Source organism: Mesocricetus auratus, unplaced genomic scaffold (genome assembly GCF_017639785.1).
Source record: "Mesocricetus auratus isolate SY011 unplaced genomic scaffold, BCM_Maur_2.0 Super-Scaffold_100006, whole genome shotgun sequence".
NCBI classification, from domain to species: domain Eukaryota; kingdom Metazoa; phylum Chordata; class Mammalia; order Rodentia; family Cricetidae; genus Mesocricetus; species Mesocricetus auratus.
Window position 1 is genome coordinate 79,073,132 of NW_024429190.1, and position 26,597 is coordinate 79,099,728.

The 26,597-nt window shown below is 46.0% G+C and overlaps 1 protein-coding gene across 2 annotated transcripts in view; it reads right to left on the minus strand.

Moving 5' to 3' along the window:
* The window catches only part of Acox2 (acyl-CoA oxidase 2), a 30,961-nt gene extending 13,021 nt beyond the window's left edge, over window positions 1-17,940 (minus strand). The window contains exons 1-12 of one of the 2 annotated variants that reach the window (XM_005076382.3): window positions 17,861-17,913; window positions 15,703-15,930; window positions 15,135-15,297; window positions 14,785-14,936; window positions 14,344-14,451; window positions 12,364-12,483; window positions 11,791-11,906; window positions 11,052-11,224; window positions 9,248-9,410; window positions 7,239-7,429; window positions 5,369-5,548; window positions 2,752-2,857 (exon numbers count right to left, since the gene is read on the minus strand). In XM_005076382.3, coding sequence (XP_005076439.1) covers window positions 2,752-2,857; window positions 5,369-5,548; window positions 7,239-7,429; window positions 9,248-9,410; window positions 11,052-11,224; window positions 11,791-11,906; window positions 12,364-12,483; window positions 14,344-14,451; window positions 14,785-14,936; window positions 15,135-15,297; window positions 15,703-15,862 — 1,632 coding nt within the window. In that variant the 5' untranslated portion in view covers window positions 15,863-15,930; window positions 17,861-17,913. Of the gene's footprint in view, window positions 1-2,751; window positions 2,858-5,368; window positions 5,549-7,238; window positions 7,430-9,247; window positions 9,411-11,051; window positions 11,225-11,790; window positions 11,907-12,363; window positions 12,484-14,343; window positions 14,452-14,784; window positions 14,937-15,134; window positions 15,298-15,702; window positions 15,931-17,860 lie in introns of both variants that reach the window. The other variant, XM_040747554.1, reaches the window with a different exon arrangement.
* Between the last annotated feature and the right edge of the window lie 8,657 nt (window positions 17,941-26,597).

Below are 26,597 nucleotides of genomic sequence, written 5' to 3' on the forward strand. Positions count from 1 at the left end.
ACACAGAATAAATAATGATAAATAAAAGGGAAGCAGGAAGCTGAGAAGGAATAAATTGTAGTGTTTGGATATTTAGTTAGGTTCCTTTTCTCAAACCTCTTGGAAATATTGGAAAGTGTGTTAGGAAGGTGCTTAATTAGATTGCCAACTGTAATGTTATTAAGTTTGAGCAAATTCAAGTAAATATCGCATGCAACAATGCTAGGAAGACCAAGCCAGCTACATTCCTACCTGTAAAAGTTGCATCACTCTTGTACAACGCTATGTCAAAATCACAAACTCTACAGCAAAGAGTATTCAAAACTGGCTTATTTATCATCTAACTTTGAAAAATACATTTAAATGATTACATTCCCTTTTGACATAAAAAAAGAACTCTTATCATAGAAAAAGAAAGAAAGAAAGAAAGAAAGAAAGAAAGAAAGAAAGAAAAAGAAAGAAAGAAAGAAGAAAGAATATAGGAGTCTTGGAGGCTAGCCTAGAGTACTCCGAGGGTGGCTGCCCTCCTCCCCCTTTCTCAAGAAAACAGCTATTTACTGTCTGCCATGTTAAGGCAGCGTGCGCCGTGTGTGCACTGAGGAATGTATGTGTGAAATGCATACTAACAGAAGCATAAGGCCCCGAACACGTGCTGTGCTATTCACCTGACCATGGGGGTAGCTGCAGTGTGACCCAGCAAGTCACTTTGGCTGGGAGTTAGTGGCACACGCCTTTAATCCCAGCACTGGAGAGGCAGTGGCAGGTGGATCTCTGTGAGTTCGAGGCCAGCCTGGTCTACAGAGCAAGTTCCAGGACAGCCTCCAAAACAATACAGAAAAACCCTGTCTCGAAAAACCAAAACCAAAACAAACAAGCAAAAACAAAAAAAAAGGCACTTTGTCCATGTGTTTGTAATCACTTAATATAGAGTGCAGAGCAATGAGCAAAATGACCGCTGCTATCAAACCTCTGCCATTTGGACTCCTTCCCTGGGTTCCCCCTCTCCACACCCCAACAACTGCAGGGTGAACGCCTGCCTCAGTGGGAGGCCTTCAGAACCCCTATTGTTTGTTAAATGGTAGGAATGTGAGGCTGCTGCAGGGAGGAATCCCTTTGTGCGTTCTACCAGGGAGTGGGAGGCCTTATTCAGCAGCAGGTCTGTCTCCCTGGAAGCTTCCTGAGGACAGACACATCTGCGCCTTTGTGGCACACAGGAAAGGAAGGTGTCCTGGCTCAGCTGTTTCACACTCCGGGCTGTCTGCCCTCTATATTAGAAAGGGTTCTGCTAGCCTCCCTCATGCTAACTGATGGAGCCCTGGCAAGTAGTGGCTGGTGTGTGTGAAGTCAGAGCACCGAGGTTTAGAAGACAGACGAATGAACCTGGGGCAAGTGTGTCTCCTGTGATCTGAGGAGAGTGTGCAGTTCTGGCCAACCCTCTGGTTAGTAGGACAGACGAATGAACCTGGGGCAAGTGTGTCTCCTGTGATCTGAGGAGAGTGTGCAGTTCTGGCTAACCCTCTGTTTGGCAGGGGTCTCAGCACAGCAGGCAGTAGATTCCCAGAAACTGAAGGCTGCAGAGTTCATGCCAGCCCCAGTGCCTGTGGTTGAACGTTGGGTCTCCAGGTGGCACTGGTGCTCAGTCTGCCTGACAGCCTGGCCTAGGACGGACTCTGCAAGAGCTTTTCAGGCCTGGGCTTTGAGAGTGGAGTGAACACTTCAGTCTTCCAGTTGTTGATGAGTGAGACACATCAGCGGCCCCAGCTCAGGAGGCGTTCTTACCTCTTCCCCACTGCTCGACTTTGAGTTCTGTAACCTAAGCCACATATAGATCTCTGTCTCCCCAGTTCTCCCCAGTCTCCATCATGTTCATGGTAGAGCCACCCTCAGGACTGAGCAGATTGCCTCTGCTTCCTTCTGATTGGCGCCCAGCCCTTTCCTACCCCCTGCAGCATGCATGATTCTTGTAGAAGTTATGATTACTCTTGCCAAACTTGGCAGTCTCCCCCTGCAAGGGAAGGAAGAACCAGCTATCTCACGGTGTTCCAGAAGGCCTCAGGCCTCAGGCCTCACGCCTCACCCCCCTCCTCCTGCTCTCTCTGCTCAGCTTGCCTCACCACAGTTCAGTTCTCCTCTGGCTTCCGAGGCACTTGGCCTTTCCTTCCTGTTTTGATACCTGTGCTCTCTTTGCTGGGAAACCTCTTCCAAGCTGCCACCACCCTCAGACAGTCAACTGCTGCTTGAAATCTTTGCCCAGGTACCCCCTTCTTCTGGGAAGTCCTTTGGAATCTGCAGGGAGCCTAACCAGCTGCCACTTCCCATCCCATCCTAGTGCTCCCTGATTATAGCTGTTTGTAGGCAGGGTCTTTGCTGTTTAGTTTCCAGCGCTGGCGCAGAGTGAGTGCTCAAATATTTGCAGACTGGGGGTGAAATATGCACAAATACAAAAGAGAATGTAAATTGGATTGGACATCCTGGGATTGCCTGTGGGGCTAAGGGGAGACTTGACCTGCTTTTCTTACTGGGAGGAGCAATTTGACAAACCTGAAACAAATTCAGTAGCAACGCCTCATTACATTCTCCTAAAGGCTGCCAGCAAGATGCTGTGGAGCTAAGCCCTTTAATTAATATTCTCCAGACTACAGCCTTGGATGTGAGATGAGGGCAATCCCTGTGGAACAGGGGTGGGAAGAATGTGAACTTGGGTTTTCTTAGCATGGTGGCCTGCCAGGGAAACGGAACAAGCGCCTCACAGCTTCCGCTGACAGGTCTCACCTTTGCAGCCTGAAGGTGTATGACAGCAGTCTGGTTCCAGGCATCATGCTGGTCAACCCCAGATCTCATGAGGGTCTGTGTATGATGTACCGCATCCTTTATGAGCCTGGAAACCAAAGAAAAGAGGCTCAGGACCCTGAATGAGCCAGAAAGAGAACTGACAGACTGCTGGGGTCTCTCAAAAAAAGAAAATTGCCTCACTGACCTCATAGATGACATAAAGCGAAATGCTTCATGAGTATCTCTTTAAGAGCAGGCATTCCCAATTTACAGTAGGAAAACTGAGTCCCAGAGAGGTTAGTTAACTCGATTAGTGTCACACAGCTAATCAGAAATAGGGGTAAGACTTTTCTTTTCTCTGTTAAGACAATATTACTGGGTAGCCCAGAGTGGACTAGAACTTTTAAATCCTCCTGCTTTAGCCTCTTGGGATTTTTTTTAAGCCTTGGGATCTCAGGTAAGTTCAGGTCATTCTGTTGATTGACTTCTTATGGCCAGAAAATGTTTATTCTTCTGAGGCTAATCCTGCTGTAAGTCCTACCTGAGGTACCTAGATAAAACCAGAGAACCACCTCCCATCCTCCGGGCCACTTAACCATTTGCCATTACATTAACCTTTAGCCTGTTCTCTTCTCCTGTGTGCTTATCTGGCACTTGGAATTTAGGTGAAAACAAACTGTTTATTAAGCAACATTTAATTTGCTTTGTCAGGGAATTGATAAGCAGATGGTTCATTGAGTTCCAAGCAAGAAGATGCATAATGGTATTTTAGTGACCCAGTAATCTGTCTTTCCCTTCCCCAACCTTCCCAGCTACCTTAGCCCTGTGTGTCTTGTGTGTTTATCAGGCTAGTTTAATGGTAGATCCCCATTTCTGAACACAGTACCTGGCACGTTACAGACATTTAAAAGTATTGTGGAATAAATAAGCAATGGTTCAAGTTGCCTTTGATCCTAAAATAGTTGCTACCCTCCTTGAGACACATGTTGTAACATAAGCTTTCTTAGTGCACAGTGGAAATGTTTTCTCCAGTTTTTGGCTTTCTGGTTTGGGACACAGCTGAGAAAGTTCCCTTCTTGGTAGTTAAATCTGTTCAGTGATGGTGTTCATATTTAGTTAGTGAGGATATATCTCTTTTCCCAGACTCTGGAACACTGAGTTGTTTCTGAAACATAGTATTTGGTGACAAAATAACAGAATGTGCAAATTCTTGGGTTTTTGTTTGTTTTTTTTCTAATAGAATTCATGTTATTGGTTGGAGATACGGCTCAGCAATTAAGAGCACTGGCTGTTCTTCCCAAGGACCCAGGTTCAAGCCCTAGCTTCTGCAGGGCAGCTTACACTGTCTGTAACTTGTTCCAGGAGATCCAGTGCCCACTTCTGGTATCCACGGGCACTGCATGCCTGTGGTGCACAGATACACATGCAGATAAACACTCATACACATATAATTAAATAATAAAAATGCATGTTTTAAGCCAGGCATGGTAATACATACATTTAATCCCAGCACTAAGGAGTCATGAGGTAGAGGCAGATGGATCTCTATGAGTTTGAGGGCAGCTCAGTCTATCCAATGAGTTCCAAGCCAGCCATGGCTACATAGTGAGCCTTTATTTAAGAAAAGCAAAGCAAATAATACGTATTCTTTTTAAAAAGACATGTATTTTCATGCATTTGTGTTTGTGTGGGTTTATGTGTACCATTATGTACAGGTGCCTATGGAACTCAGGGAAGGTGTCAGGTTCCCTGAAACTGGAGTTACATTATAGGGAGTTGTAAACTACCCACCCCATGTGTATACTGGGAATCAAAGGCGAGTCCTCTGCAAAAACAGTAAGTTCTCTTAATTGTTGAACCATCTGTCTAGCTCTGAGTCCTTGGTTTTGATCATGTTCTTTGGACTCTCCTAGACTCTGACTACAAACCAGTTCTATTCTGAGGTGTAACTACACCTTTGAAAATAACTTTTATTATTTATTTATTTAATGAGTATGCGCATGTGTGTGTGTCTGTATGTGTGTTAGAGGATACATACACTTGCATAAACTCCAGGAGGGTATCAGAGACCCTCCTCTATTAATCTCTACCCTATTCTCCTGAGATAGGGTCTCTCAATATATCTGGAGCTAGGCTATCAGCCAACAAGCCCCAGTGGTCACCCTGTCTCTGCCCCATACAGCCCTGGCATTGCTAGTACTTATAACTGTGCCTGCCTGTTTTACATGGGTGCTGCAGATATCAACTTGACTTTCAAAATTATTTTTAGACTGTGGGATAGTTCGGACTTAAAACATTACATTACTTGTTGGCATTGATTTGCATATCGGTTCGTTTACAATGATTTATGTATGAGTGCATTTGCTATATTAGAAATCACCATAGGAACCTAAAGGTTTAAAAAACTCCTCCCACTAGCCAGATTGGGATCATTTCTACCATTATGGCCAGGATAAAGCAATAACTGTGGTCAGAGGCTGAGGAGGGAGGCGTCCCCCCTTCTACACCCACAGCCACAGGAGCTGAGAGGTTTGGAGAGGCTGGGGATGGTGGTAGTTTGTGAAGTACTGTCCACTAGTGTCCATCCAGCTGACTGGGATTCTCAGCACTGACTTACCTGAAAGACACATGTGCCCAGGCTGTGGTATAGAGATCTGGGCAGAGGAAGTGGGCTGCTGTCTGAGCTGTGCACCTGGCTGGCCCTGGTGTGGCAAGGTACCTGACAGACCAAGGGAGAGGCTTCTGTGGTGTGGAGCCTGGGGACAGCTGAACCTGCAGGTAGATCTTCATCAGAAACCTGGGGGTGAAGGTAGAGGCAGATGAGACAATGTGAGACTCTGTGGGACCCCTCCCCCAGCCCAGCTCGCTCACTCCCAGGGACACACACATTCATGCTGTGCTCCAGCAGGAAGAGCCAGGGGCTCCAAGCCTCTGCCCAGCTTCTTCCTGACAGCCACTCTTCACTCCAGCCTCCTCACCCCTGTCTTCTGTAGGACCCTCAGCGAGATGTACCCACAGTACTAGCTTCTCTAGCAGGTGACAGGGGATGCAAAGCTGGGCTAGACTCCCTTAGATCCTGAACACAAGCTTTTTGAGGTTTGTGCCAACAGAAGCTTCACCATCAGGGTTTCTGACTGGGGACTTGGGGTGTAAGTACCATGTGACTTTTTAAAAACAAAGGAGCACTGACATGAGGAAGAAGGGGAGTGACTCCAGGCTGCTTCTGTGTGAGACAACCCAGAGTTGTGCTCAGACAATCCTGGACTCCCAGTAGCTCCCCTGAGACCACTGGGATGCTATAGAATTGTCTGTGCCTCCCTAAGCCTCAGTTTCTTCATGATGATGGCAATGATGTCTAGCAGGGTGGATGTACAGAGCTGACTGAGATGCTTGTAAATTGTCAAGTGCAGGGTGCAAGCTACCTAATGCATGCTATTATTTTTATAACTTGAAAAAGAAAAACCCAGGCAACTAGCAAGAAGTAGCCTATTTGGAAGAGGCTGGTGAGGTCTAACCACCTCTCAAGGTGGCGTCTTTGCTCTCTGCTGAGCCTGGAATACTTTGGTGGGCAAGGCAGGAAATTGCCTGCCCTCGAGGAAATCCTGGTTTCGATAGGAAGCAAAGTTAAAAAGCTAAGCAAAAAGTTGTAGACAATTGTGGATTGTGATAATTTCCAAAGGAAACATGTGGTTTGGGGTGCCAGGGGTCCAAGAGCACCGTGGAAAGAAGACTGTGGTCAGCGGAGGCAGGAGGACCTGAGAACAGGTTGGGGCAGGCAGCATCTGGGTCATAATGACTGAAAGAGCAGTGCATACTATGGCATTTTCCTTCAAGTAGAGAGAAGCGAGTGAAGAAGACAAAGATGTGTTTTCTCTAGGCTTTGAAAAGAGCCCCCTGGTTGCCTGTGGAGAATTAGGGACAGGAGAGAAGCAAGACCCCAGAGAAGGAGCCTGATGGCTGTTGTTTGAGTAAGACAGAGCTGTAAAGGGAAGCCTTTTCCTTGAGAGAAGCCTGGTTCTAGAGCTGCATCAGTCCCAAATAAACACACAAGAGTCTATATTAATTATGAAGCTGTTGGCCTTGCTTGTTTCTTACTGGCTAACCCTGCTTAAGTAATTACCCCATAATTGTTAATCTAAGTATTTCTCTTACCAGAGAATAGTTGCGGGCTTCCTACCCCATGGCGTTACATCTTGACTCTCCGTTTCTCCTTCCCAGAGTTCTCCTGAACTCCTAGTCCCACCTATCTTGGTTCTCTATAGGCCAACAGTGATTTATTGACACAGGACTTCCCCAACACAGAGTGATGGCCTGGCTTCAAATAGCAGGAAATCTTGGGAAAATGGGCAGATTAGGGTCCCACTGGACAGCCCTCCAATGGTACTTTTCCAAAGCTTGCTTCCTCCATGGCATCAGAAGTCTCTGCAAAGCACAGGCTTAGGGAAGCCCCAGGGTGGATCAGAGGTCTGGAAAACTATGGACTTTACCTGGCCAGTTGCAGATAGAGCACCGTGTTCTCACCCTCATAGGTGCAAGAGGCTATCGCTTGAGTGACCAATGTTGGCAGACCGCTCAGTTTTGAGTAGCCGTGACCACCACAAGCCCTTCGACATATCTCTGTCCCCTGGGCACAGAAGTCTGACACCATGGCCTTCATACCAGAGCTCAGTGCATGGAGCTGCAAGAACAAAGCAGTGTAAGGGTACCATCTAGACACCCACTTAGCACTTGCCCACGCATGCTTGCCACAGCTGTAAGGGTGGTGCTGTGTTTAGCTCACTGCTTCTTGGAGTGCCAGACAAAGCTAGTACTCAGATGTTGTGGCTCATGCAAAGTCACACAGTTGTTTAATGTGGCTGTGGGTCTGAAGAATGAGGGAAAATCTGTCCTAGCTGGTGTCTCTAGAATCTTCAGAAGAGGAGCCTTCCTGGATTGGATCCACCATCCTACAAGAGTCGTGGGAGCTTGCTAGCAGACAGACGTTTGGAAAGGTGGCCAAAGAAGGCGTGTGTCTACTATCAGCCCACTTCCAAGGTTGCAGGAGGGTGCCATGCTCCAAATGTCTATCCAAACTCATAAGTTGGACTCTGAATCCCAGAGAAATGGTGTCAGGAGGTGGACCTTTGACAAGGATGAGGCTATAAGGTGAATCCTTCATGAAGAGTGTTTGTGGATGCAATGGCTGGTGTGTCTCCAAAACTTGTGTTGAAACACAGTTGCTGCCTTTGAAAGCATTCTCATTCTCATTCTCTCTCTCTCTCTCTCTCTCTCTCTCCCTCCCTCTCTCTCTCTCTCATAGACACACGCTTGTGTGTGTGTGTGTGTGTGTGTGTGTGTGTGTGTGTGTGTGTGTGACCACAGTGCATGTGTGGAGGTCAGAAGACAACTAGCAATAGTCAGTTTTCTCTCTCTAGCATGTGGATTCTAGGGTTTGAAATCAGGTTATCAGACTTGGCAACAAGCACCCTCATCCACTGGGCCATGTTGCTGGCCCTACAGTTGCCATTTTAACTGTTTTAAGAGGTGATTGGGCCATGGGGGTTCCTGTGTCACAGATGAGTTAATGCTGTATGGGACTGAGCTCCATATTGTGGAAGTTGCTTTGTTGTAAACTTGAGTCTGCTTTCTCAATGCCCTCCCACTCTTTCTTTTTCATATGATATCCTCTGCCATGTTATCACACAACAGGAAGGCCCTTACCAAACAATAGCACCATGAGAGGGGCTGGACATCTCCAGAAGGGTAAGAAATTAACTTCTGTTGTATACAAAAGTCGCTGAGTCTACAGACATTCGTTAGACTGATAAGAAGTTGCCAGGCAGCCACTCGGTTTAAAGTTTTGGTTCTTGAAAGCCCCTATCTATCTTTCAGACTTTCAGACTTTCACATCCATGGGAGGAAGGTCTCCTTTTCTCTATTTCAACTGCCTTGCACAATAAGAATGTAGATGGTGGATACTATGGGAAGGGTTAAAGAAGCGATGCTTTAAAAGCACAGTGCCCACACAGAATGAAGGTGTGTGAGTCACAGTCTCTTCCTAGATTCTGGAAGTATTGGATCAATGCATAGCTTAGACCACGGTGCTTCTGGGCCTGTTTTTGGATTTTTAGAAGGTGGAGAAGAGCCTGTGAGGTGTGTTATACTCGTGGTTGAACATACTCATGGTTCTGTTACTTTGTGGCCAGTAGAATAAGGCAGGTTAATTCAGGTCAAACTGTGCCATCAAATGAGTTCAAATGACTTTGTTTCGGGTTGTTTTGGTTTCTGTCATACACTGGGGTTGTGGCTCTGTGTCGTCTACAGTCACATTACTGTTAACATTCTTGGAACTCTCTAGGCGTCAGGTAGGTGTCTGTGGACCTACGCATTATGATACATTCACCCTGATTCCCTGGGACATTGTGACACTGAGGGCCCATGGAATAGGCTGTAGCCATTTCCCAACAACTGGAACAGCATTAACCACCCTCCAGCAGTAGCTCTCAGCAAACAATACCTCAGGCAGGAGGCTGAAGTCTCTGTTCAGAATGGCATTGAAGGAGCTGTGGAAGAATTCTAAGAGGCTGGTGGCCAGGAAATGAAAGGCATAACTCATGGCAAGCTGAGGAAGGAGTTTCTGCTGCTGGGTCTGGTAGTCCAGGATTTTTGCTTCTGGGTCACTGAAGGGAAAAGAAGCAAAAGATTTAGCATTTCACATCAAATCATCCTCCCCTATCCCTAACACTGTCAAAGTCATAAGAATGGACCGTTGAAAAGCCAACATGAGGCTGCTATGTTTTAAACCTCACATATCAACATTCATACATTGTCCTGTAAAAATATCCACAGCATACACACCTGTTATCTTATTGGAAAATGTGAAAGGTTCTGAACTCCAAATCATCTGGACCCAAATACCAGGTGTAGGGGTGTGGCCCTGTACCACTGATGACTAGCGTTCACGACCTTTCATTGCCCATGACCATGTGCTTACTGTGTGCTAAGAAATGTGTTGAGCCTAACAACTCTTAGGGTGTAAGAAAGGAACTGTGTCTTCCACAACCATCGCTGTGTCTTCAGCACCCGGGACTACCTCTAGCATGTAAAAATCTGAGTGATGGGATTGGGAGAGAGTGGAATCTCTTGACAACATTTTCTCCTCATACACATGCGCACATAACCAGCCTTGGGACACCCCTGCTGCCCAGTAGAAGCCTGCAGGCCAGCAGCAGCGCTCTCACCACTTTCTTCTGAGTATTCAGTCTTCTAGGGAAGATGCCCTCTGCCTGGAATTCAAAAGCCTTCACTCTGAGGCTGTCGTGGGTTTCTAAAGGAAGGGCCTCTGAGATTCAAACTAAGTTCTCTTTCCATATTTCCCCCTTACCACCACCCTGAAACTGTCGCTGGCACCTCTATTTTGCAGACATGGAAGCTGAGGGAAAAAAAAGTGCATGATGCCCAAGTCTGCCTGGCATCTAATCCTCAGTGTGTCTATGACAGACTGGGGCCCATCGCATGAAATACCACCAGGCACCCGGGCTGAATGTTCTCCAGCTCAATTCTGGTGATTTCACTATGCACAGGTCGGACACAAATCTGGGAGGGCCTCCTCAAACCCAGAGCCAGTCAGCAGGGCTGGGATGGAAACTTTCCTTAGTACCACAGTCCATTAGACTGTGACATGCTCTGCCCCCACTTCCTGTTCTCACTGTAGTTGGTTGCATCTTGAGAGTGTGTGTGAATCTGGGACATATTCCAAAAAGACAGTTGTTTCCCTGAAGTTTAAATTTAGTGTGTTCTTTTTGGAAATATACACACATACTCTCAGATGTCATATAGCAGCCCTTGCCATTCTGTGTTACAGAATGGAGGGAATGGGAGCCAGATACAACAGACGTAATGAAAAGAAAGGGTCTAGACTTAGCCTTCTCACAGCTAGGCACTGAGTTTGAGCCAGGTAGCATGAGGTTAGTAACATGCAGTCTAAAGCAGACACAACTTGACAACAACCATCCAGCCTTGACAACTGGCAGACACAGATGCACTAGTCACAGCCACGTAGGACAAAGTGGAGGTCAAAAAACAGTCCCAGTCACAGAAGATGGTGCAGGGTGATAGATGTGGTTACCCAGAGTGACTAACGGGTTAGGCCAGACAGTCTGGTGGTAGAGCAGGGAGACCCATAGACCTCATCAGAACTTCATGCATGTGTGTGCACGTGCACGTGTGGGTTCTGCTCTGGCGCAGATGGCGTCAGGGCACACACTGTGGGACTGAGTGTTAGCCGTCTCTGTCAAGGTCACCCTTCGGCTACTCCTTGCCTTGGCCGAAGATGGGACTGGTGGCGTATGACTGAGTAGCGCACAGCAATGACACAAGACTTCTGGAGGTAGGGTAGGATTCCTGTTGACAGCAGCCACACCCGTGTCATCAACATGGCTAGATAATTGCTCTGTGCTGTCCCGAGCCTCCGGTAGGTACCATCAGGCAATACCTGTGTACAACGGAGACAGATGCTAGGTGGAAACCAAGGCTGCCTAGACGAGCCTCTGTCACTGCAGGCACCCCACTTTTGCTCACCCAAAGCAGACCCCTTGTGCAGCATGGTCATTGACACATGAAAATTCTCGCATGAGACACCCTAAACCCCCCCCCCTTTTACGCCTAAAAAGGTAAAGACTGGATTACTGGGATCTTCTACCCACATGTGGGTCATATCTGTTCTGTTACTGATTGTAAGAAAGTAATATGCTCACCCTCAGCTCCTCCCCTTCCTGGGGATTGCCTTGCCACTGAACCTCATAACTGTTCTGAAAATCAAGTGCTAAGTATTTACACATGGGGAGTCTGGGGCTTCACGTAACAAGATTTTCCCAATACCATTGTGCTCCTAAGTTGGGTTTTATTCTTATCTGTGGGACCCCCAAGCCTCTTTCAGGGAGAAGGGGGCTTGTGGTCCAAACTCAGCTTTGCTGAGGCGAACCAGAGCCTGTGGCAGCTGTATAAAGGGCAAGTCCCCTCCCTAGACCATCTGGGTCCATAGCTTCCCCAGCACCTAACCTCTGCAAAGCGACTCAGCATGTTCTCTCTGGGAACCCTCACGTGATTCAACCGCAGGAAGCCATTGTCTACGGGTTCCAAGCCCATCTTGGGCCCTATGTCCCCAACTGTGATTCCTAGAAGAGGGTAGAGATGAGAATGCCTGTTAATTGGGTGCATGTAGTATGCCAGGCACACAGACACAGTCACAGGCATTCACACACATAGACACAGGCATTCACACACATAGACACACACACAGACAGGCATACACACACACAGGCACATACACACAGGGATACAAACATCTATACACAAAATCATACACAGGCACACACAGGTACACACACACACACAGATACACAGAGGCATACACCATGATATCCAGGCTGCAGGTAAGCAAGCCGAAATCAGACAGATGCTGAATCTTGTATCAGTCAAACAGCCAGCTCATACTAGCTCTGTGAACTGGATTCCTTCTGGCCAAGGGAGACATATCACAGCTTCCTCTGCATATCTCTTGGGCCTTCAGGACTGGTCAAGTTGATGGGATCATCTTATGGGAGGAGTCCTTGAGGAAGCAGCAGGGCTTACCTGGCAGTGGGGTGTGGTCCTGTAGGCTCCGGATGGGCACAATGAAGGCATGCATGCCATGCTGGACTCCTGAGCAGATCAACTGAGCAAGGACTACAGCATGGGTGACTGACCGTCCCACTAGGCAGAGAGATGAGAGGCCCATTACAGCAAGCCCTATGTATCCAGAGCTTGGGGTTACTGATAGACACCTTTGGGTTCTTGGGAAGCCACTGATGACAGAAGGAATGGTCACAAGAAAACTAGCTAGAGTAACACAGTGACTTGGCAGGGGAGTTTGAAGTGAGCAAACTTTGAGATAATTTTTGTACCCTACCACAACAACTAATCAATCACTCTGCTGTCAGCCAGCCCCATAATAAGCACAACCATCCCTTATCAAATCCCAGTGAGAGCCCAGCTCTTGGCTAAGGTTTCCTAGTTATTTTGGTTTTTTGAGACAGGGTTTCTCAGTGTAGCTTTGGAGCCTGTCCTGGAACTTGCCAGTCTGGCCTCAAACTCCCAGAGATCCGCCTGCTTCTGCCTCCCAAGTGCTGGGATTAAAGGCGTGCACACTGCTGCCCAGTGAGGTTTCCTAGTTCTTGCAGGACAGGTAAGAGGAATAGTATTTTCCAGATAGGGAAACTGAGGCTCTGTACAGAGTGACACACTGGAGGTCACTGGTCTGGAGGGGGAAAGCTGGAATTAAAACCACATCAACCTGATCTTGAAGATGGGTTTCTTTCCCCTGCAGATTTGATATTGACCACTCAATCATCTTTGTCCCCCTTAGCCTCTCCTCTTTCCTGCCTTGCTTCCCCCACTGTGCCACCTGCCCTGCTTTGGTTGAATTCAAATAATTATTCAATGTCCACACCAGGCATTTTCTTACTGGGTCTCCAGTAAGAAGCTCTTTGAAATTCTTTCTCAAAGGGGTCTTTGGTAAGACCCTGTCTTGGAGCTCAGAGACATCGCTGTGTCTGCTACCTGGTATCTGTGTGATTGGAACTTGTCTGAGTATGGAGTGGCAGGGACAGGGAGGATGTGTAGCGACTAACTAGTCCCAGGTCATGTGCTTTGGTAGGCAGTAAGCTTATTGTTAACTTGGGAGGCTAGAACATATGATATTATGGGTAGCTCTTGGGACAAGAGTAGGTAGTGTGTGTGTCTGAGTATCAGTATATTGTGTATATGCACAAGTGTGCCTGCGGGACAACATATGTGTTCTATACATGCATGAATGTCTGTGATGGGGCAGTGTGCATATTTTTATGTACATGTTTCTGATAAAGGCAGTGTCTGTGTGTTGTGTACATGTACGGGTGTGTCTATATGGGGGTAGTATATGCTGTGTACCTACATATGGGTATCAGTGTGTATTATGTACATACGCATTTGGGGGTTTGTGTGTGTGGTGTGTATGTGCATAGGTGTGTATATGCACTGCATGACAACAGTGTGTGTGTTGTGTACATGCATGTCTATGGGGGCCAGTATGTGTATGTTTACATCTACATGCTGTCTATGTATGGGAAGTGTGCACATGCATATGTCTGTAGGGGCAAAGTTTGCCTTGTGGGGCAGCATGTGATATGTGTGTGTGTGTGTGTGTGTGTGTGTGTGTGTGTGTGTGTGTGTGTGTGTGAGACTGTAGGGGGAAGTATAGCTTTATGTGTGTTGTATGGTTACATATCAGTCTGTAGGGTAGTGTGTGTGTGTGTGTGTGTTGTGTGCATCACATATGTGCTGTGTGGGAGCAGTGCATATGTGGTGTGTTCTTGGCCTTCATCACCCACAGGTTGGGTGCATTTCCTCATCAGAGCTCCCTTGGGACTGTCCAGTCACGTACTAAGGAAATTAACATCCTACCTATGTCAGTTGGTTTCAGGGTGACTATCCTAGAACAGGAAATCAACCTGTTGGGTGTCAAAGTCAGTGCTATTCAGCCCCAGCTTTGTCTTCATTGTGGAGAGACAGGGAAGCAGGAAGGAGCATACTCACAGTCCCCAGGCCACCACTTGGTGGCAGTCATTGTAGGGCTGTGTATCACAAACTCCTGGGTGGCTGCATCATAGGTGGCTTCGGTTTCCAGGCCCCTCAGGTTTGTCCCTTGGGATTAAGGAGGAGAGTTAGACTGTTGGGCCAAGGTGGGGTACTCACTTGGGAGCTCCTAGGTGGGCCTGGGCTCAGTGGGGGACAAGGTGAGCCCCTGACTGAACTCACAGCCCTTTCTCCCTTTCATCTATGGCCAGAGTGAGGACATTAGGGATGCATGCCGACACTTCCTAAGGGGATGACTTGCCTCTGTGGGAGCTCATACAATGTATGTATACACATTAGAAAAAGGCACTAATCTCCAAATTAGCATGCACGTCTGTGAGCTATGAGTGGGCACCCTGGAGCTGTGCAGTCTGAACACGGCATGAAGCAGCTCTGGCTTACCATGTCCCAGCTCTGTCTGGGCATACGTTGCAATGATTTGGAAGTTTTTGCAAAGTTGGACCCATTTAGCAATCTGCTCATCTGAGCCCAGGCTTCTGATCGCATTCATGGCAATGCCTTGTAAGTTTAAGTTGGCATATCCAGAAAGTGCTCTGTGGGAGAGAGAGGTTAACAGATGAGTAGCCTGTGGAAGACAGGTCCATAAACCTTCAACCTGGGTGGGGTGCAGGAGGGAGGGGGTATCTGGCATCCTAGTGTTCCAGTAAGTCCTCTTTTGCTGAGGGAAATGTCTTATGGGCTTGGGGTGTTGCAGGGAAGCCTCTCTGGTTGGGGTGGCCCCAGATGAGCACCTTTCAGCATAATTGCGTTCAGGACTGTCTAGTGACCAGCCCAGATGCCGGGCTAGTATCTCAAGGTGGAATTTCTTTTGAACTGCAGCCTCGTATTGCTCATCCTGGGTCATGAAGTAATGGTCCTTCAAGTTGAACACTGGGTCACCTTGGATAATGCTTTCTGCAGCAGAGAGAACAGAGGACTTTCATGACTTGGATAAAGTTCCTGACACCCCTGAATTTTCCCACCCGCTTGCTTCATGGATTAGGGAAGGAAGTCATTTGTCAGTCATTTAACAGGTGAAACAGTTGAGACCCCCAAGGAGAGAAATGTGCTCTGCCCACTCCTGGAAAGCTATGCTCCGGTGGAACCAGGAGCATTGGAAGTTCTAGATCATCCTTGGTTACACAGCGGTTTGAGGTCAGCGTGGGCTACAAGTGGCGCTGTCTCAAAACAGCAAGCAGCAGCAGCACTGGCAGCAACAGGGAACATTAATTAAAGGAGGAGTACACAATTAGTTAACAGCCTATTCTAGAAGAAAACATGCAGGTTCAAAGCCAGCTCTTGGCTCCTGCCTCTGCTTACCCACTTTTCTCCTCAGTACAGTGTTCTGGACGCCTCTGTCAAGGATGTTGGTGAGCCGCTCCACACTGAAGGGTGGTGTGCACCTTTCGCTGTCTATGTCAGGGTGCACTTGCCTGCTCCAGGTGTCCCCCAGTGATACTCGGTGCACTGGGCTCCCCATCCTGGATCTGTCTGGTATCTGAGGGCAGACAATTCTGGCCTGGCTGCCTTGAGAGTCTGCTCTGAGCACTGGGGGGTGTTACCCAGGGATGCGGTCAGCCAGGGATTGTCTTGATTACCTGAATGACACCACACTCCCACTCACACCCTGTCATCATGGCTACTGGCCATGGCCCACACATTGTTCTTGAGTGAATGTAGTGTGTGTTGCTCTGTCTGCAGTAGCCAAGGTTTGACTACAAATCCTCTATTCCATACTCTGTAGCTTGTGTCACAACAATACCTGGGACAGTCTTCGTGAAAAGTCAGCGAGAGATACATGGGAGAGAATATTCCTAGAGAGGCTGAGTGAGAGGCTACTACTAGGGTTGGCTGAGAACTGTCTGGGGTCTGACACAAAGCGCATACCTTTTCAAACTTTACCTTACTGGGATGCTCACTTCAGGGCCTCTGTGGTCCCCCTCACCTCATTTATCTCCATTTCTGTGATAACTAATGAGCATTGTGGAGTAGAGCCTGATGGCATAGGCCTGTAAGTCCCTCTGCTTGGGAGGCAGAGGAGATCACAAGACCTAGCTGGAGTAGAGAATGAGTTTCAGGACAGTCTGGGTAATTTAGTGAGACTGTGTCTCAAAATAGTAGTGGAAGAGTGGGGGAATGCTTGCCTAGCACAAACAAGGCCCTGGGTTCAATCCCCATCACTGTCGAAGAGGATGGAGGGAAGAGGAGGAGGAAGGGGAAGCTTGTAAAAGGAAGAAAGGGAGGAGAGCTACTCTCTTCCTGTGAAGTGTTCCCCTCGGTCCCTTGTTCTCAAAAGCCAAGATGGCCCTTGCCTCCTTCACACCAAACCCTTGGCCTTTTAGAGTCACCCATTCTCCCACAGTGAGTCAATAGCTAGTTATCCATTTACCTTCTTTGAGCACCCTAACTCCATCTGTCCCTTGTCATCTCCTTGGCTACTACTCAGCCACCTTCACCTCTCACCTGACCTCCGTGTCTCTGGTCATGTTCTCCTTTCGGTGTCCAGAAGGGAGACAAGATTGTGGGAAGTCGTCCTTGCATGAGCATATACTTCTCACCAGCTAGCCTGCCGGCACTGCCACTGTGTTCTCCCCCGCCCCCTCCTGATCTTTGCCCTGTTGTTACCTCTGGCCGAGGCTCAGCTCCCCAGTGTTCCTAGTGAGCTCCAGCCTTCAGAGACCCTGCAATAACGCAGCCCTTTTGAGCATTCCCGTAAAAACTGGGCATCCCTCTGATGCACTCTTGCCCGAAGCAGTGAAGGAGCTAAGAAGGTGGCATTGTGTTCCCTGGTCCCAGCGTGTGCCTGTCAACCTTCCCTGCTGACTGTCACCTGCTTTCCTCTCCTTCCTCCCCTGAGTCTGAGAATACAGGAAGGGCCTAGTCATTCCATAGTGAGAACAGAACTGAGGAAGGGGGTACCCTTGTCAGGCCACAGCCCATGCAGGTTTCTCAAGTGGGCCCGTGGGGTACTGAGAGGGGCCTGGCATGTATAAGGATTGCTTTGTCTGCCTGCCTTCCCGGGAGGCTGCTAGCTGCCTCCTCTTGCTTCTAGCTTCCTCTCCGCCAATGCTCTTGCTCTTCCCCAGCTCCCCAGGTTCCTGCCATGGCCAGCCTTTGCCAGGGCTCTCTCTCTCTCTGCCTGGACCCCCTTTCCTCAGATGTGACTGTGGCTTCCTCTGTCTCACCTCGGTGTCAGGCCTCAGTAAGGTTCCCTGCACCTCCTTTAACAGCCCAAGCCCCCTGCCTACATTGCTGATACCCTTTGTCTGCCCTAACGTCTAAGAGGCAGGACAAGTAGCTCATTGCATTTTTCTTATTGTGGGTTGCCAGCTTCCCCCTACCAAAGTGTAAACCTGTAGGAGGTGCTTGTAAATAAGTGAAGGTAAGAAGGCAATGTTCAGAGCCGTTAAGGCTGCCTAGACTCCTACTGCACCTTTGGCAGGGTCTTACAGTTCTCTGTTGGCAGCCTGGGACTCACCTTGACTCGCCTCTGTCCTGGGGCAGCTCTGCTGGCCTGGGCTGGCCTCTCTCCTACAGTTTCAAACTTCTGACTGTTGGCTCCACCCCTTTCTCCTCCCCGAGGGCTGGAATTTACAGGCCCAGCCAGAACACTGACTAAGGCCTTGTCCTTTCCTGCCTGTGTCCCTGGGCAAGTGGGGTGTGCTGTGTCAGTTGCTAGACCATCTTGGAAAGATTCAGCCTTCAGTTTCAGAGCTAGGGATCCCTTTGAGGTGCTAGGGCCTAAAGCCATGTTTCCTGGTGGTTGTTTCCACAGGGAAATCTTAGACCTGTCCTGCCTGCAGGGAGGTGAGTCAGTCACATTACATGAGCTGAGAAGGCTTCCAGGTGATTCCTTCGGGAAAGGGATGCTCTGTGGAGGAATGGCTTTGCTGTAACATGACCTTGTTTGTTTCAGACTTATCATTAGAGTACACATGATGTTTGAGGGGTGCTGAGGAGAAGCAGGTCTCCACCCTTTCCCCGGGGAGGAAGGGAGAACTAGGCAATGCTATATGCCCATTGCACAATAAATAAATCGCCAATCTGACATTTGAACCAAATATCAGGTGACAAAGATGAACTCCTGTTCCACTTGCATAATATTGAGAAAGTAGTCATGAGAGCCAGGTCTCTTGGCAGGATTTCTGAAGCGTAATGATTCCTAGTAGGTGACTTCCTACTGGGGTTATATGTGTGCGTGTTCGAACACTCGAAAATGTGTATGTGCATGGGTGTGTTCATATGCATGGACACTTGCCCTCTAAGGTACCACACAGCTCCCCAGCGTATCCCCAAGGTAGTGTCCAGTTTGCTCTAAAGGAAGATGAAGTTCCCTGTGACCCAGGGTCACCGAATATGTCAACTAGGACTGTGTGGTCTGGACTCCTGGCTGTTGGTAGTAGCTACACATGGGTGACAGTTTCAGGTTAGATGACTTTGACAAGGACTAGTGGGATAGTTCAACAAGGCAAAGATGCTGCACAAGTCTAAGGGCCCAAGTTTGATCCCTGTGTCTTATGTGGAAGGAGAGAATCTACTTCTGAAAGCTGTGCTCTGACAGCCACAAGTTCACCATTGCCCAGGCTAACTGCTACATTCTCCCGTCTCCTCTCCCCTCTTCTCTCTCTCTCTCTCCCTCTGTCTCTCTCTCATCCTCCCTCCTTTTCTCTTTCTCTCTCTCCCTCCTCTCCCTCTCCCTCTCTCTCCCTCTCTCTCTCTCTCTCTCTCTCTCTCTTTCACACACACACACACACATACACACACACAAACAAACAAATAAATGTAGCCTTGACCTCCTTGTTTGGAGATGGTCATCTGGCTTCTTCAGGCATTTGTGCCATCATTGACCATGGGCAGTTACTTAATTTGCATCTATTAGAATTTCCACATCTTAAAAAATTGTTTAGAGTGTGTATGTGTGTGCCAGTACAAATGTGCTAAGGCATGCTTGTACCAAACATGCCCTCGAGCCTCTTATCCTGCAGGGCTTAGAAGCATATGCCACCATGCTTTCTTTGCTTACTTTTAATTTTAATTAAGAAGTAAAACCATGTAGAAAAATGGAGAGAACAAAATAATGACCCCACATGTGTCTGACACCCACATGCATCAGTCTTTACAATGCTCATCTAGTTTCCATCTGTGTGTATCTGACCCCTGCATGTATGTGATAGCAGCCTTGTTAGTGGTCATCTCGTGTTTTTATTGCTTTTTGTTTTTAACTTTTTAGTTTGAATAAGTGTAGACCTTTAAAAAGCTGCAAAAAGTAGCACAGAATTTGTATATACCTTCCATTCAGCTTCCTCTAATGCTAATGTCTTATGTTCCCATGGTATACCTAAGAAATTAGGGCCAGTGAGACAGCAGTATGGGTCAGCCAGTAAAATCGTTTGCCATGCAAGCCAAAGACCAGAGTTCAGTCTCTGATCCTGCGGTGGAGGGAAAGAACTGAAAGTCTCCAAAAGTTGTCCTCTGACCTTTACATGCACTGTGTTACACATCTGCCCACAGTAGTTAATTAGTACAGTGTAAGGATTCAGTTTATGGCATGCATGGGGGAAAAAGTGTGTGGTGTGCAGGCCAAGAGACAGCAGGCATAACTTAGGCTGTCTTCTCCCCTGTGCATAGTAGTTACTGCTCCAACAGTCATGCCTGGCTGCATGCAAGAAGTGCTAACAACCAGGGAAGCTCGCCTGAGCCTTGCTGTCCTGAGGTGCTGGATCAGTTCCAGGGGTGAGGAAGACCTCACTTGGTCTCCACCCCTTGAGAAGTCAAACAGCTGGCCCAAGGATGTAGGCTTCTTTTAACACAAGGACTTGCCACAAATCACAGGGATCAAGGTCCTAGATAGAGAACATCTTTTCAGACAGGATCTCCCAAGAGCTAGAAGTTGTCTTTGGGGGCTGTCAAGGGCCATTCTGTTGTCACATGCAGTTTGGAATATAACTGAGTTAGTCCTTTATTGGAGGTTGACTTTTCCCAGTTTCATCATTACACCTGTTTTCTTACGCACAATCCAACTCAGAATCCACATTATATTTAGTTGTCCTCTTCATGCCCACCCCCCTTTTTTTTCCAAGACAGTATTTCTCTGTGTCTTGGCTGTCCTAGAACTCCTTTTGTAGACCAGGCTGGCCTTGAACTCTCAAAGATTCACCTGCCTCTGCCTCCCAAGCGCTAGGATCAAAAGCATGCACCACCACTGTCCAGCTCCAAACCCTTTTAAAACAAAAATATTTGCTGGGTGGTGGTAGTACACGCCTTTGATCTCAGTATTTGAAAATCAGAGGTAGATGAATCTCTGTGAGTTTGAGAACACCCTGGTCTACAGAGTTCCAGGATATCCAGGGCTACACAGAGAAATCCTGTCTCAAAAAAACAAGTTTTTTATTATTCTTGTGTGTATAAGTGTTTTCCTGTATATATGTCTGTGTATCACATATGTACACTGTTCATAGGATCTAAAAGAGGGTTCCAAATCCCCTGGAACTAGAGTTACAGATTGTTGGGGGTCATCATGTAGGTGCTAGGTATTGAACATAGGTCCTCCAGAAGAGCAGCCAGTGTTCTTAACCACTAAGCTATAGATGGAGTTTCTGTTCTACCTGGTCCCGAAGCCATTTGGACCCAAATAAACACACAGAGGCTTATATTAATTATCAAGTGTTTGACTAATGGCTTAGGCTTCTTATTTTCTAATTCTCTCTTAATTATCAACCCATTTCTATTAATTTGTATATCTCCATGTGGTTTTGGCTTACTGGACAATGCCTGGACCTGGTACTCCTTCCGCAGCTACATGACTACCCTCTTGTAACTCATTCTCTTCATCTTCTCTCCAGAATTCTCCTCCTCTGGTAGCCTTGCCTATATTTTCTGCCTGGCTACTGGCCAATCAGTGTTTTATTCATCAACCAATAAGAGACACATGTGTACCGAAGAAAATCCCCCAATCATCTCCTCTTTTCTGTCTAAATAAAAAGGAAGGTTTTAACTTTAACATAGTAAAATTATATATAACAAAGGTTATCAAGCTAGAATTATAGTTACAATATTTAGTTCATTAACATTTAGCAAAATTTAAAGAAAATATTCTATCATCTATCCTATCTTCATGAGTCTGAAGTTTTATATGTAACTTATCTTTTATTTTAACTAAGGATAATATATAAACTCTAGAATTAACAGAGACATCTCACTGTCTGGATAGTCACCCAAAGTTCCTCTGTAACATCGGGGCATCCATCTTCAGTCCTCAGGCCTAGAGTGTCTGGCAGACTTCTCAGTGAAGCAGGAAATTTGAAACTGTCCTGCCTGTATTGGCAGTTTGTCAGTCATTTTTCTGTGTGTCCTGCAGAATGTCTGGCAGACTCTTCTGTGAAGCAGGAACTCTGAAGGACTGTCCATCTTGTTTTGGCAAGTTCAGCAGCCACTTTCCTGTGGGTCCTGCATGTCCAGTTTGGACAGCATACAGTCAAGCAGTCCAGGCAAGAGCAGTTTCTTGTTCAAATGGCTATTCCTGTCATGTTGAAGGCACAGTCCATAATGAGTTTCTATGGTACCCATCTTCCTTTCAGACACAATTGGTGTTGCCATGAGTAATTGTGTCTCATTATCATGAACAACCCTAGTAAACCATTCTAAAGGCCATATTTGGTAGGTCTTTGAAAGGTTTTGAAGAATGCCTATCCATTTGAAATATATCTTTGTATATCTAGAAAAGCTAACTAACATAACTGTAAGTTTTGATTATTATAGGTGACTATAAATTTGTATTTTTAGTTATACATTACATTTTAAAAGAGCTGTATAAACACAGTATCTAAACAAGAGTAGCAATATACATATAACAAAATTGATCTTAAACTTGTACCCGATGTAAAGTATTCATTTCTAGCTCATATTCTGTTTTTTTCTTTAGAAAGAGATTGACTGTGCTCATTAACCATTTATAGCCAACCCCATTTAAATGAAAACAAACATTTATAAACAATATTTGGGAATGTGAACATAGTTCTCTCCAAAGTGCTTTCTGGGGAAGCTGTCAATCCCAACGGGATCCTGAGAAAATGCAAACATCTGTCCAAATCCTGGATGTAGTAGTCTGAGGCTGCATAGTCTCAGATGTTTTGGATGTTGGATCACCTGCGCCAGGGGGATCTTGCTTCATCAAACCTTCCAAGTCTGGAAGGAACCTCTTTTCCAAAGGAACATGTCCTTAGATTTAAATTTTGAAGTCAAGGGATTTTTAAAATATATAGTTTGGATTAATCCAGCAGCATTTATAATCAAATGTCTTTTAGCAATTGTTGCTCCTTCCTCAGCAGTCAAAGAGCACACAATAGCACACAGTATCCATACTTCCTGTGTATTTTCCATCTTTGTGTGGCTTTTTTAAATTATTCTATTTTTTTATATTTTTTTGAGACAAAGTCTCTCTGTGTATTTTTGCCTGTCCTGGAACTCACTTTGTAGACCAGACTGGCCTTGAAATCACAGAGATCTACCTGCCTCTGCTTCCTGAGTGCTGGGATTAAAGGCATGCGTCACCACATCTAGCTACTCTGTTTCTTTTTAAACACCGTTATCCTTTTTCTTTTCTTTCCCAAGCCCACACGCATTTTTAAATACACTGTAAAACATTTAGAGGTTTTATTTTCCATCTGAATTTGTCTTTACTGTATATCTCTTTTTCTGACCACAAATTTTTTATCTGCTAAATAACATTGCTAGATTAAAGCAGACATTTTGGCTGCTGGCTCCAACCAGTTAGGCTTTCCAATTATGGGTTAAATGAGCTAGCCAGTAAGCTGGTTATAGTTTTAAAATTAGGGGGCTAGAGAGATGGCCCAGTGGTTGAGAAACCCTGACTACTCTTACCGGGTCCCTGGGTTCAATTTCTGTCACCCTCATGTCAGTTTACAACAATCTGTAACTCCAGTTTCATGGAATTTGATATCCTCTTGTGGCCTCTGCAGGCATAAGACACAAATACTCATGGACATAAAATAATAAAATTAAAATACTTCAACATGTTTATATATAGACATACACCCCTCTATATACAATATGTACATACCTTAAAAATAATAGGAGTGCACAGTCACTTTTTGGAGTAGCTATAAGCCTTTTAGCTTTTAGAATGTAAAAATGACATAGATTACAAATGAACTCTTTAGGAAGACGTTGAAGTAACATATAATATGGTTGTATTGAGCCACTGAGAAGGGTAAAGGATAGACTGCAGCTTTTTATCTGGCAGACAGTGGACCTTTGCCAGAGTTCTGTTATAAAAGCAAGGGATGGCTGGTCAGTTCAGCCTTGTCTTTCCCCCCCTCTTTTGTGCTTTGACTGAGAGTTGCACTCCCAGTGTGTGGGGTGGAGTGTGTGGGGTGAGGTTGGAGTTTGGATGTCAGATATGTGTCTTTGAGGTGGGGAGAGGAAGAAAAGAGGCAGAGTGAAGGACTTTTACACCTTAGAGAAGCAGTTTGGAAATCCGAGGACTGAACTAGATTAGTTTTTAAAATGTAACTCGGTGGGGCTGGGGTCTAAGGAATGAGGGACTTTGTTTCTGAGTGTGACTGTTGTGGGGAGTAAACCTGGTTTTAAGTAGCTGTAAGCCAGCCATAAGGCAGGGGAGTCGATCTAGACTTAGCACCTGAGAGGACCCAGAATGTGATCCTGGCTTTGATTAAAACATCGGGGCTGGAGAAACTGCATGGGGGAGGCCTGGACATTTTTCAGTGGGAAAACCAAAGTTTGATTCTTATTAGTTGCTGCCCAGGTCCAGGCCAGATTGCCCACACAGAAGGGAGTGGGCCAGGGGGAAGAAACAGGAAGAAGATAGAAATGTGTGTTTTGTTTGTTGGTTGCCTTTTTTTGTTTTTTGTTTTTTTGTTTTTCAAGATAGGGTTTCTTTGTATAGCCCTTGCTGTTCTGGAACTCAACCTGCAGACCAAACTGACCTCGAACTCATAGAGGTCCACCTGCTTCTGCCTCCTGAGTGCTGGGGCTAAAGGTGTGTGCCACCACGTGTGTCCAGTGAAATGTGTGTGTTTGACAGGGAGAAGAGTACATATGGTATCAGAGGGGGTTATAGTGTAAAGAAAGAACACCTGAACGTTATTAGGTTTTAAACCTGGGAAAAATGGCTGAGGTGCCTATTTAACATATCACAGCAGACCTGGCAGGCAGGTTCTCCCAGCATCCTTTAGTCCCTACCCATTACAGGGCCCGCCAGGCTAGCATGCCCTGCTTCCCTACCTGAACTTCTCCAGCCTAGGGACTGGGTTGCCCTTTCCTCAGATGCCCTTCCTTATATAATCCCTACATAGGTGATTTAACGTCCTTGTGACAAAACGCAAAACTGCTCAAAGAGATTAACTAAAGAGATTTCTAACAACCATTCATTCAAAGCTTTGTTTACTCCCTGATGCCTTCTATACAACCTCCTCTGAAATAAAACTTCAAAAAACTCAAGCCAAATGAATACTTCCCCCTGTTGCATGCTCTGCTCATCCCTGTTTTGACTGTGCTCCTGTAAGGTGGTCAGAGAAACCGTAAATCTCTTTCTGGGAGAAAAGTTTCCCTTTTGCCTGGTCTAGGCTTTAGGATTTCTGTCCTTCCAGTGTGAGGTTCCTGGGGGGAATCCTAGTTCTTGGGCCCATTGTTTCAATAGTCTGATAGTCAAAGTGAGGTACACAAGAGTCTCGTTGGGATATCTTCATTCCTTCCAGGCTAATTACATTTCTGCATTGGCATCTAAATCTTGAGACGGATGGAAAATGTTTATGTCTGAAACAAATATAAGCAGAATACATTCTGTGTCAACTGTTACTACCAGTTTTCAGTAACCATTTAGCTTTTAGTGACCTTTGGGGGGCTGGTACAAGGGATTCTACTTTGTTGGTTTAAGATACGATCTTGCTTTGAAGACTAGGTTGACCTCAAACTTGAAATCCTCCATCTTCTGCCTTCCAAGTGCTGGGACTGCAGACAAAACCTACCATGGGCAGCGTGACTTCATTTCAATCCTGACTCCCTCCCATCCTTCTCTGCCTTTCCTTTGAACAACATTTTCTGAAGATGTGCCTGATTAACCATCTGGAGGGCTGTTCTCTTTTGTCTTTGCTAAAGAGCGTAGCCAAAATGAGATCAAGATTACAGAAATATAAATCTGGGGAAAAGTTAGTCTTATTAACATTGCTACTTTGAAGGACATCATTTCAATAAAGTGGGTTTTAAAAGCTTTATATCTTAGAGGACATGTAATACATATATAAAAGAGTCAGTGATAAGTAGCATTATTGCACAGAAGAATTATATACAAGTTTGTATATGTATGTGTGTGTGTGTGTATTAAGTCAACTTTCCTACTAAAGTACAATTTAGAATCTTTGACTCAGTAGGATAATAGGGCCATAGCATTGGCAAAACCCTAAATTTTATATCTCTTACAAATCTAGGGTTATTGTTGGTTATTATAGACTATTGTTTTGCTATTGTTTAAATGATAGTTATTAATTTAATTATTAAATATTATTTAATAGCTATTATCTAATTATTAATTGGTATTATTTAGTAATAACTTTTATTTAGTTATTATAGGCTATTATTTTGTCAGGGCACACAAATTAATACCAAGGTTTCAAGTGGCAAAATTGTCCAGATGGCAGATTATTGCCTGTCAGACATTAAGAGACTAGGGTTATACCACATGTGTAATGGGACCTTTTTACAGAGGGTGGACAGGGTCTCTGGAGGTTCATAAGCATCCATTGTAATCAGGTATCAGCAGCTAAGGAAACTAAAGAAAAATGTCTAAATGTTAGCGATGTCTAAGACAGCATGAAAAAGTTTCTTTTTTCTGAAAAGAACAAATTTATGTCCAGCTGTGTGACTGGGAGGGTACTGGCAATTTTTATGTCAATCTAACATAAGATAGAATCATCAGAGAAGAGGGAGCCTCAATTGAGAAAATGCCTCCATAAGATCCAGCAGTAGGAAACTGAGGTGAAAACACAGGGACACTATATAGGTCTGTGCCGGAGAGACTTGTTATAACTTATAATTGTGGAGCTTGGTGCTTTTGTGGGGCTCTCAAGTATGGGAGTGGAGTGTCCTTGACTCTTTTGCATGTGCTTGGGACCCTTTTCCATGCCCAGTAGCTATGCCCAGTAGTGATGAGTCTTTGTGCCTAGTCTTACTGTATCTTG